The following is a 12450-nucleotide window of genomic DNA, read 5'->3' on the forward strand; positions in this document are numbered from 1 at the left end:
TTCTAGGGTAACCCAAACTAAGACCATTATCTTCTCAATAGCTATTGCCTTCTTCCTTGTTAACATGACTTCAGTTTTCCTGAAGTTCCCACCCCCCTCCCTGGCATCATGGGCTGGCTCATATCACCCCAAGAAAGGGATCCTAACTAGTCTAGATCAATTATGGCATTCTTGTTCTAGCGTGAGCAGTTAGCTCAGATATGACCAATAAGACATGATAGAGAGTCAGCTAGAGGACTTTAGAGACAAAGGAAAAGCCAGCTTATTTTCAGCCCCTGAATTTTTTCATGTCTAGGTGAGATGCTGGAACTGGTATAGTCATCTTACAACAATGAGAGGAAATATTGGAAGGAAGAGTCAACACAAAGAGGGCAGAGCCACAAGAACTCCCAAGAAGCAGAGTCAGAGTCCTAATTATATTCTATCTGGAGTTGCTTTGTCTTTGGAATTCATGCTATGTGAAATAATTCCTTTTGTTTAAAGCAGTTGAGTCAGGATTTTTGTTACTATAGGTAGAAATCATCTAATTAATAAATTTTCTTGACGGCAGAAAAAACAAAACATAGTCCCTAGAATGCTAAGAGAATACATATGGCCACTGAAACAGGAATCAAATACCAAAAGGAGTCAAACGGACATCAGCAGAAACAATTCAGGGGCAGGCAAAGGGGATGTGGAATCATATTCACCAAGCAATGATGGCACACAAAGCTAGAATGTACAAACCAGATAAGTAGGGCACCAAGAGTAGATAATCATCCAAGCTGTCTCCTTCCTTCCTTCCTCCCTTCCTTCCTTCCCTCCTTCCTTCCCTCATTCTTTCCCTCCTTCCCTCCTTCCCTCCTTCCTTCCTTCCTTCCCTCCTTCCTTCCCTCATTCTTTCCCTCCTTCCCTCCTTCCCTCCTTCCTTCCTTCCTTCTTTCCTTCCATTGTCATCATTGAGCACATACTCTATTCCAGACACTTCTAGGAATTGAGCATTTAGTGGTGAACAGGACGGACGTGGCCATAGCCCTTGGGAAGCTTGCATCCTAGAGAATCACTGGCAAGTTAGAGGATAGGAATACATTTTGGAGAAAAAGGAAGGAAAGTGGGCACATGTGTGGGCCCAGGTAAAACTCTGTCAAGGCAGCTGGATGCTCCATATGCTGCTTTCCCACCATATGTAGCTATTTCCACTCCAGGCCTCAAAGGAGCCAAGAATGACTTCAGACTTGAGACATCATCAGTGACTAAGGCACCCCCAAACAAAGGAAACTCTTCATAAGCCCCAATGGAAGTCCTGTAAACTGGGAAACATTGTTAAAATGGCCCTCTGGGAGATAAAAGTCCCCTTTATCATAAATATGCCATGAGATGGAGACTGGTACTTGGCAAATGATTTTTTTCCTCACGTAAGGAATGACCTAAGTTTGGGGATACCAGGTAAGATCAACCAAAAAGTTACCTGGAAATCTGTGTTGATTGGTCCTTGCTCAGCAGGGAGAAATGCTGTGATATCTTCATGGGCACAAAAAGGATGATAGCCACTCAGACACACATTTGTGATAGCGTAATTGCAGGAAAACATGGAAGAAGGGAAGTCTTAACTCCTTTTTATCCCCATGGGATAAATTATTCTAGAACTAAAAGAAAAACAGGGCCAAAAATTAAAACTGTACTTGTTTCTCTTCTTGGAATTTCTGCCATAAAAAATGTGAATCTTGGGGGCGCCTAGATGGCTCAGTTGGTTAAGCACCTGACTCTTGGTTTCGTCTCAGGCCATGATCTCAGGACTCGTGGGTTTGAGCCTCGCATTGGGCTCTGCACTGGCAGCACCGAGCCTGCTTAGGATTCTCTCCCTCCCTCTACCTCTCTGCCCCTCCCCCACTCTCTCTCTCTCAAAAAAAAACTTTATAAAAAAACCTGAATCTTGAAGATGGCAGGTACCCATTCCTTGGCGTAGAGTTATAAACTGACCTCAAAATCTTAAATGTTAAGTGCAACATTATTTACACAATTTGAATGTAGATTATGCTTTCTTAGTTATGAGTCTCTGAGATTTACTAAAATGTTTTACTGAATGTTTACCATTTGTACATTAAATCTGATAACACCTTTTTTTTTTGCACTGTCTTGCAGATGGCTCTGTTACCTATTCTGCTTTGTATGTGCTATGCTTTGTTTTCAAACATACCAAAAATATCCACACGTACACATTTGTTCTCTCTTTTCAAGGTAAAATGGCTGGTAATTATGTTATAAAAATATATGATTGTTGCCAAAAATGTGTGGTTTTTGTGCATTTTATGGAAGCATAAAGACTACCTTTGATTCATTTATTTATTTATTCATTCAACTAATATTCGTAGACCCCAATTGCATGCTTGATGCTAGAATACTGGACTAGAAGTTAGATTTGTCATTGTAAGTCTGTTTGTAGAAACTGTTTCCACCGTTGCCTTAGAACTAGTTATCCATGAATTATTAGTATCAAAGTCTAAATAATAAATCACTATCAGATGGCAAACAGGAAGAAGTCAAAAAAACAGAAGAGCTTTGGTAAGATGTGAGAAAAGCAGAGTCAGAGCAAGGCCAGATTCAGATACTAAAATTCACAGAACTGAAGATACAAGATTTTAAAAAATGATCGGGAGAGACTCTGAAGACCATGGGAAAACCTGAGAGGCCAATAGGCACAGAAGCTTTCAAAAAAGAAGGAAAGCGTACTTTAGTCAGTGTTTGGTTGGTATGAGCAAATTTAATTGACAGAAAACCATATCGAAAACTATGAGTCTCATTCTTTGGTCCCAACTGGCACTTGGAAGGCGCATCTGGTACCACCAACAGAGCACTATTTTCGACTACCTGAGACTTCATCACTTCCTCACAGAAAACCAATCCCTCTATAATCACTCCTTATGTTTTTTTCCTCCCAAGTTTCAGTTGATGTCTAATTATGAAGGCAGAATTCCAATACTGTATCGTAAGTGGTGCAATACGGATTTATCCTGCCGTACCAACCTGTAGAGCATCCTCTTCGATCATGACTAGTAAGTCATTTACGCTACCTAAACATCCCTATCTTCTAAGCTGCAAAGAACACATCATCAAAGTCAACAAGTTGGAAGAAGGCAGACTGGAGGACAGCAAGTTACAAACTAGGAGAAGCCCCCATACATGCAGAAATCTTGATGGGAGAGGTAAGACGGTTGGCAGGCTAATGCTCAAAAAGCACTGGAATCTAAAGAGCAAACTCTGATCAGTGGTATACATTCAGAAATTTAGCTTTATCATTTTTCTCAGAATTAATCAGTCCCTAGAAACTGAATAAATTAACTACATCCAAACAGATGGAAATATATATGAGTGGGCCAGTTAGTTGTTTGTGATCAAAATCCTTATGTCAGCTTTCCCAAGCACAAGGGACTTACAAAACTCATCTGGAATTTTCTTGGAGATCATAGACCTAGAATAACAAAAGTTGGGGTGCCTGGGTGACTCAGTCACTTAAGCGTCCAACTTCAGCTCAGGTCATGATCTCATAGTTGCTGAGTTTGAGCCCCACATCGGGCTCTGTGCTGACAGCTCAGAGCCTGGAGCCTGCTTCGGATTCTGTGTCTCCTCTCTCTGTCCCTTCCCCATTTGCACTCTGTCTCTCTCTCTCTCTCTCCTCTCTCTCTCTCTCAAAAATAAATAAACATTTTAAAAGTTTGTAAAAAGAATAACAAGAGTTGAAGAACCTTAAATGGTCTTTTATCCACGAAGTAGTGGACTTACTCTTCTAAATGTCTTCTAAATGCTCATGCCAGGCAGGTGGGCTGTGGGGCTCTGAACACGGCATCATTTCCAGAACGTAAGCTCTGAGAATCAGGAATGAGCACTGGAACGTAGCAGAGTTGACCCAGAGTCTATTGTATAAAGCAAGTAGAGAGAGAAGGATGTGAGTTATTCAGGATCCCAAGAGTCCAAAGGAAAATCATGGCTGAAGCAAAGGGGGAAGTTAAGGTTCAAGCAGAAAGGAGGTGAGGTCCAGAGAGAGTCTTGGGATGTGGAGTTATAGTCAAAGACCTTTATCTGGGGCACTTACGGGCCTCAACAATAAATGGAGACAGGTCTGTCAAGGGCTGATCTCTCTGAACCAAGTGGTTCAGATTCATGACAGAATTCACTGGAGTGCCACTGACTGGAAACTTTTGTGCTCCTACAGTCTACTGGATAAACACTGACAGAGTTACCTCTTGCTTTTCTGAACTTGAAAATGACCACCTTTCTCTATGCAAACTATGAATCTTTAACTAAACTACTAATCTTTGATTAATCTTTAATTAAATGTTAATGGCAAGACTGAACTACCAAAAGCAAGGTCTGACAAGTCATTTGGTCGCTCTTCCTATGCATTCCATATATAGGAGAAAACAAATCGTATAATTGTTTAGTATTATATTTCCTTAGGAATTTTGAAGATAGTGGATTAAACCCAATACAGCAAGCACAATGATCATCTCTGTTTGATACTCTCTGCTCGCCCCTCAACATCCATTCTAACATAATCTGCCCTGCTCTGAGCTACAGAAAGCCATCTTTTTTGGATACATCAACCAGTTTGATGGCTTCTTTTTTTTTAGTTTTTATTTTAATTCTAGTTAGTTAACAGTGTTATATTAATTTCAGGTGTACAATATAGTGATTCAACACTTCCATACATCACCCATTGCTCATCTGACAAGTCCACTCCTTAATCCCCATCACCTGTTTCACCCATCCTGCCACCACCTCCCTACAGGTACCCGTCAGATTGTTCTCTATAGCTAAAGAGTCTGTTTATTGGTCTCTCTCTATTTTTTTCCTTTGTTTGTTTTGTTTCTTAACATAAGTTTCTTTACATATGATAAAATATTACGGCATTTGCCTTTCCCTGACTGACTTATTTTGCCTAGCATTATACTCTCTAGCTCCATTCATGTCATTGCAAATGGCAAGATTTCATTCTTTATCCATTCATCAGTCCATGGACACTTGGGTTGCTTCCGTGTCTTGTCTGTTGTGAATAATGCTGCTATAAACACCGGGATGCATGTATCCCTTTGAATTAGTATTCTTGAATTTTTTACATAAATCCCCAGTAGTGCCACTATTGGATCATAAGATAGTTCTATTTTTAACTTTTTGGGGAACCTCCATCCTGCTTTCCACAGTGGCTGCACCAGTTTGCATTCCTACCAAGAGTGCACAAATGTTCCTTTTTCTCAACATCCTCACCAACACCTACTGTTTCTTGTGTTGTTGATTTTAGCCATTCTGACAGGTGTAAGGTGATATCTCGTTGTAGTTTTGATTTGCATTTCCCTGATGATAACTGATGATGAGCATCTCTTCATGTATATGTCAGCCATCTGGATATCTTCTTTTGAGAAATACCTGTTCATGTCTTCTGGCATTTTTTAATTGGATTATTTGGGTTTTGGGTGTTGGGTTGTATCAGTTCTTTATATGTTTTGGATACTAGCCCTTTATCAGATATGTCATTTACAAATATCTTCTCCCATTTCACAGGTTGTCGTCGTTAAGCTTTGTTAATTATTTCCATTTCTGTGCATAAGCTTTTTATTTTGATGTACTCCCAACAGTTTATTTTTGCTTTTGTTTCCCTTGCTTCTGGAGATATATCTGGAAAACTCTTGCAATGGCGAGCATCAGAGAGGTTACTGCCTATGTTCTCTTCCAGGATTTTTATAGTTTTATGTCTCACATTTTGGTCTTTAATCCATTTTGAGTTTATTTTTGTGTATGGTATTAGAAAGTGGTCCAGTTTCATTCTTTTGCATACTGTCCAGTTTTCCCAACACCATTTTTTGAAGACACTGTCTTTTTCCCATTGGATATTCTTTCTTGCTCTGTCAAAGATTAATTCACCATACAGTTGTAGGTTTATTTCTGGGCTCTCTATTCTGTTCTATTGATCTGTGTCTATTTTTTGTGCCAATACCATATCGTTTTGATTACTACCACTTGAAGCCCAGAATTGTAATACCTCCAGCTTTTCTTCCCTTTATCAAGATTGCTTTGGCTATTCGGGTCTGTGGTGGTTCCATATAAATTTTAGAATTCTTAGGGGACCTGGGTGGCTCAGTCAGTTAAGTATCCAACTCTTGATTTGGGCTCAGGTCTATTGGTTTTTTGTTTTTTGTTTTTTTGTTTTTTTTTTTAGTTTCTATATCATTTTTTCCTGCTCTAATCTTTATTATTTTCTTCCTTCTCCTGGTTTTAGGTTTTGTTTACTGTTCTTACACCTAAAGGAGCTAGAAAAAGAACTTCTAGCTCCTTTAGGTGTAAGGTTAGATTATTTGGGATTTCTCTTGCTTCTTGAGGTAGACCTGTATTGCTCTAAAATTCCCTCTTAGAACCACTTTTACTGTACCCCAGATGTTTGGAGAGTTGTGTTTTCATTTTCATTTGCTTCCGTGTACTTTTTAGTTTCTTTTTTTATTTCCTGGTTGACACATTAATTGTCTAGTAGCATGTTATTTAACATCCATGTATTTGTGGTCTTTCCATATTGTTTGTTTGGTTGACTTCTAATTTCATAGCATTGCACTCAGAAAAGATGCATGGTTTGATTTTGAATTTCTTGAATTTGTTGAGACTTGTTTTGTGGGCTAAAAGTAATCTGTTCTGGAGAATGCCCTGTGTGCACTTGAAAAGAATGTGTATTCTGCTATTTTAGGATGAAATGCTCTGAATGTATGTGTTAAATCCATCTGGTACAGGGTGTCATACAAAGCCATTGTTTCCTTGTTGATTTTCTGTTTAGATGGCCTGTCCATTGATGTCAGCGGGATGTTAATGTCCCCTACTATTATTGTATTATCAATTAGTTCCTTTGTGTTTATTATTAACTGTTTTATGTATTTGGGTGTTCTTGTGTTGGTTGTATAAATATTTACAACTGTTATGTCTTCTTGTTGGATTATCCCCTTTATTATTACATAGTGTCCATCTTTGTCTCTTGTTACAGTCTTTATTTTAAAGCCTATTTTGTCTGATAAAAGTATTGCTGTTTCAGCTTTTTTTTTTTTTTTTTTTTTTTTTTTTTTGACATCCAGTTGCATGATAGATGTTTCTCCATCCTCTCACTTTCAACCAGCAGGTGTCTTTAGGTCTAAAATGGGACTCTTGTAAGCAACACATAGATGGGTCTTATTTCTTTATCTATTCTATCACCCTATGTGTTTTGCTTAGTCCATTTACATTCAAAATAATTATTGATAGATATGTATGTATTGTCATTTTATTACTTGTGTTGTGGTTGTTTCTGAAGATTTTCTCTGATCTTTTCTTGTCTTTCATGTTTTGCTGATTTTCTTTAGTGATATATTTGGATTTCTTTCTCTTTATTCTTTGCATATTTGTTGGTGGATTTTGATATATGGTTAGTTACCATTAGCTTTGTATATAAGCTTTTCTGCATAGCAGTCTATATGAAGTTGATGGTCATTCAAGTTCAAATCCTTTGTTTTCTCCTGTCCTTGCCACATTTTAGGTATATGTTATTATAATTTACATCTTGTTTTTGTAAGTTGCTTGACAGATTTTTTTGCAGAAACATTCATTTATACTGTTTTTTGTGTTTCCTACTTCCGTACTGTCACTTTTGTCTCTCCTTTTCTCTGCAAGTGTCCCCTTTAATATTTCCTGTAGAGTTGGTTTAGTGGTCACAAATTCCTTTAGCTTTTGTTTGCCTGAGAAACTCTATACCTCTTCTGTTCTGAGTGACAGCCTTGCCGTATAGAGTATTCTTGTCTACAGATTTTTCTCATTCAGCACTTTGAATATATCATGCAACTCTCTTCTGGCTTGCAAAGTTTCTGTTGAAAAATCTCCTGCTAGCCTTATGGGTTTTCCTCTGTAAGTTAATGACTTCTTTTGTCTTGCTGCTTTAAAAAACATTTTTTTTTTCCATCTCAGTATATTTTGCAAATTTAATTACAATATGTCTTGGTGTTGGTCTGCTTTTGTTGATTCTGTTCAGACTTTTCTGTGCCTCCTGGAGCTGGATATCTGTTTCCTTCCTCAGATTTGGGGAGTTTTCAGCTATTATTTCTTCAAATGCATTTTCTACCCCCTTTCTCTCTCTTCTTTTTCTGGGACTCCTCCAATATGAATGTTATTACATTAGATGGAGTCACTGAGTTTCCTAAGTCTATTTTATTTTGCATAATTTTTTTTCTTTCTTTTTATTCAGCTTGATACTTTTCAGGTCACTAATTTGTTCCTGTGCTTCTTCCATCCCGCTGTTTACTCCATCAGGTGTGTATCTCATTTCATTTATGGTGCCCTTTATCTCTGCTATGCTATTCCTTATCTCTATGATAAGGGTGTCATCATGCCTCCCAGTTTTTCTCAAGTCCAGTGAGTATCCTTAAGATCATTGCTTTAAATTCTCTATCAGGCATGTTACTTACATCTATTTTGATTTGATCTCTGACTGTGGCCTTGTCCTGCTCTTTCATTTGAGATAAACTTATCTCCTTTTTTCTCTGCCTCTCTGTACCTGTTCTGTGTCTTAAGAAAGTCATCTGTGTCTTCTGCTCTTAAAAGTACTGACTTTGTGCAGAAGAGGTCACGGAGTGCCCTGCAGTTCAGGGTCTCCTGTTCACCAGAACCTGGCACTTCAGGAGAGTATCTTATTGTGTTGTTTATGCCTTGCTGTTGTGTCTCAGTCACTTTTCCTTTCAGTTCAGTCATCTGCACTGATTCTCTGCCTGTTGTGGTTTTTGCTTGCTCTCTGTGGTGTTATCAGGACACAATCAGGGCAGCCCTGGGGGGGGGGTGGTATGCCCACTGGAGACATTGGGAACAGGGTGATGATGATAGCCAAATTTGAACTGGGCCTTTAGTCCTATGTGTGATCCCCTGAAGCACTGCGGTAGCTGGAGGATGGATGCCAGGGTGGCCATGGGCGTGCAGCTGTGCACAGTGCAATGAATCAGCATGTGGTGGAAGCTGTGCACCCTCCCCTCAGGACTTTAACAAAATTGCCCCGAGCCCAGGCCTGAGGCTAGCAGGCTTGGAGTGGGTGAGTCCTTAGGAGAGCTCGCGGGCATGGTGCATTGCTAGCGGGTTAGCAAGTGTCCGTGCAGCCCTACCTCCTGCAGGTGTCTCTGTGCTTATGCTTGAGGATAGGGGAGTAAAATGGCACCTGCCAGCTCGCTCATTTTCAGAGAAGTCCTCCCAACAAACTCTGAAATCAGTATGAACGATTTGCTGTTGTTTCTCAATATTATTTTGAGATTCATTCACATTGCTGTATGTAGCTATAATTCATTCATGTTTTATTACACCTGAAGTTAGTTATCCACTCTCCTGTCTGTGTCTGTTTAGATTATCTTTGGGGTTTGTTATGAAAAAATTTGCTTCACACAGGGACAAGAATTTCTCAACTCTAGAGTATATAGCTAGGAGTGGAATTGCTGGATTGTAGGATATGTTAATCTTTGCCTTTTATCAGATAATACCTAGCTCTTTCCTAAAATGTTTTTGCCAAATTGTGCTCTCATAAGGAATGTATAAGACGTCTTGTTATTCTATGTCTTGCCCATAAGACTGACTTAACATATTTACGTTATTCTTTATTTTCCCTGCCGTGACTGAGAATAGGAGCAAAAAGTAAATTACATCAGTTATAGAAAACAAAGACAGCTGTATGTTTTTGTTCACTAATTCACTTATTCAACAAATACTGAAAACTTGCTTCATATTAGACACTATTCTAGGCACTGTGGATACATCAGTATACAAAACAAATTTCCTGACCTCATGGAACTGATATCATATAAGAAGGAGACAGACAATAAATGAGAAAAATAAGTAAAATATGTAACATGCTGGAAACTGATATATATAGTGATGGAAAAAAACTACACAATGAGGGAAGACAGGGTATGTTGGAGTGAAAAGGGGGTACAATTTTAAATTGGATGTTGGAAGAAGTCCTTTCTGAGAAGAGGACATCTGTGTAGAGCCTACAAGGAGGTAAAGGAGGAGCAATGAATAGTCTGGGAAAACAGCAAGTGCAACAGCCCAGAAGTGGGAGCACATCTGTTATGCTCACAGAAGAGCAAAGTGGGAAGTATGTGTGGCTGAGTGAGGACAAGAGTAATGGGGTTAAAATCAGTAAAAGAAAGATGAATCAAGTAAGGCATTTAGGTCATTTAAAGGACATTGACTTTTATTCTATGTGATACAGAAAGTCCTTGGATAGTTTTGAGCAGAGTGTGACATGACATGTATTTTAAGTGGATCATTGGCTTCTGGGTTGTGGATAGACTATAGGAGACTTGGAAACAGGGGAACACATTGGAAATGAAAGCAATAATTCAGTAGATTGATAACATAATATAACAGATGTTATTGGTTAGAACCTGGATAATAATGCTAAGGTGAGGAGATTTCAAAATTGAGCACAGTTTGCTGATGGACTGGATGTCAGAGGTGGAGAAAGTTGTCAAGGATGATTCCAACACTGTTGGCTTAAGCAACCATAAGGGCAGAGATGCCATTAATTAAACCATAAAAGGATGCAAATAGGACAGGTTTGGGGGTGTTGGTCAGAACTGACTTCTGAAGATGTTAAGTTTGAGATGTCCATTAGACATTCATGCAGATATGTTAAATGTACAGTTGTTTATATGAAAATGGAATAGGGTTTCTCCATATCAGCACCATTGACATTTGGGACTGGATAATTCTTTGTTGTGGGGAGATGTTCTGTGCATTGTTAGATGTTTAGCAGCATCCCTGGTTGCTACACACTAGATGCAAGTAGCACCCATTCCCCCAGTTGTGACAATCAAAATATAGCTAGTCATTGCTAAATATCCCTTAGGGTCGGAGTAGGGGTCATAATTGTCCTGGGGTAAGAACCACTAGAATGGAAAAGTCTGGGCTGAAAATATAAATTGGGAATCATGAGTACCCAGATTGAGGTCATTCGACCAGTTGATATCATCAAAGGGCAGATAAAAAGAGAAGAGGTCCAAGGGCTGAGATTGGGGTGAGGGCTTTCAAAATATGGAAGTCAAGGAGATAAGGAGGAACTGGAAAAGGTTCAGCAAAAGAAACACATAAGGAACATCAATTAGATGGGCAGAAAACTAAGAGAATGTGATGTTCCAGTGGGAAAAAAAGTTTATCATAAAAGGAGGGAGTATACAACTGTGTCAGATACTGTTGATAAATAAAATAAGGGCTGAGAATTGATAATTGAGTTTATTATCATGAAAGTTATTGATGGCCTTGTCATTATCTATTTTTTGTAAAGACTAGGGCAAAAATACATTTCTAATTGATTCCAGAAATAATGGAAGAAAAAGAATTATAAGCATTGAGTACCAAATGATATTTTTCAATGAGCCTGCTATAAAAGGAAAGAGAGACATCAGGAATCAAGTAGAAGAAGAAGTGGACACAGTGGGGAGGAAGGCAGAGGATGTTTTTATAATGATGCAAAAATAAATCCAGTTCAGAGGGAAACTTTGATGATGCATAAGACAGGGGAAAAAAAACCTTAGAGTGGTATCCTTGGGTAAGCAAGAGGGAATTGATCACAACATTTGAGTCATGATATGTACATTTCAATACATTTCATTGATGCCAAGATTTTGTTAAGTTTGAGATACACACAGTAGACACCCATATCCTCTTGACACTTTCTGTCCTGTGCTTGCCTACAGTTTCCACTGAGAGCACACCATGAGGGCTTTCTCTGACTGGAAGAGCAGATTTGGTTCTCAGATACTGACGCTTCCTCCTCCAAGCAGTCGTTAGCCAATGACAGATGCGAGTTGGAGTATAAGTACCCCAGGGTCTTCACCCTTGGTGAGCAGGCAGCTCTAAGTACGTTGCTATGCCATCTCCTCCAGGTCTCTGGGAGAACTGGATCCCAGTTGCCCTTGGCATTAACCTGCTTCTTAGCTCACCCCATACTGTCTGCTTTCTTTCTCTGTCTCGCTTGTCCACACTCCTACAGTGCTCGTGCCTCCTGGAGTCACATCCTAAATAAGCTATTATACTCAAATCCTTATCTCAGTGTCCACTCTGGGGAAACCCAACTCAAGATGGTGTAAATTCAAATAACTTTGAGTAAGCTGTACCACCTAGTTACTAGAATACAACACTCCTTACAGGTTGCGTGGAAAAGTTGTCATTCCAGACCAACTTCAAACAATGTCTATATGCCTTAGCAGACTCAACCCATTATATTAAATTACTGAGTGGAGTATTTATCCTGACAAAAATGGCCCCATATCTGTGCCCGAGTGTCATTCTTGGTCACATCAGCATGACAGCACTAAGTGTTTAGCTTGAATAAGTGGCTCCCTGTCCTTTGATAATACACCACACTTCCGGCATTCTGCTTGCTATGATTTTCAGCTCCATCAGGGGAAGCCTAAGACATCTCAGAATTCC

The 12450-nt window shown here is 39.2% G+C and overlaps 1 protein-coding gene across 1 annotated transcript in view; it reads left to right on the forward strand.

The window, feature by feature from the left end:
- Positions 1-3025: 3025 nt before the first annotated feature.
- Positions 3026-12450, forward strand: part of CMC1 (C-X9-C motif containing 1) — a 137609-nt gene continuing 128184 nt past the window's right edge. Inside the window, exon 1 of the mRNA XM_045501010.1 lies at positions 3026-3182. Within this exon, the coding sequence (XP_045356966.1) occupies positions 3026-3182 (157 nt within the window). The remainder of the gene's footprint in view (positions 3183-12450) is intronic.

The sequence above is a fragment of the Leopardus geoffroyi genome, chromosome C2 (genome assembly GCF_018350155.1).
Source record: "Leopardus geoffroyi isolate Oge1 chromosome C2, O.geoffroyi_Oge1_pat1.0, whole genome shotgun sequence".
NCBI lineage: Eukaryota > Metazoa > Chordata > Mammalia > Carnivora > Felidae > Leopardus > Leopardus geoffroyi.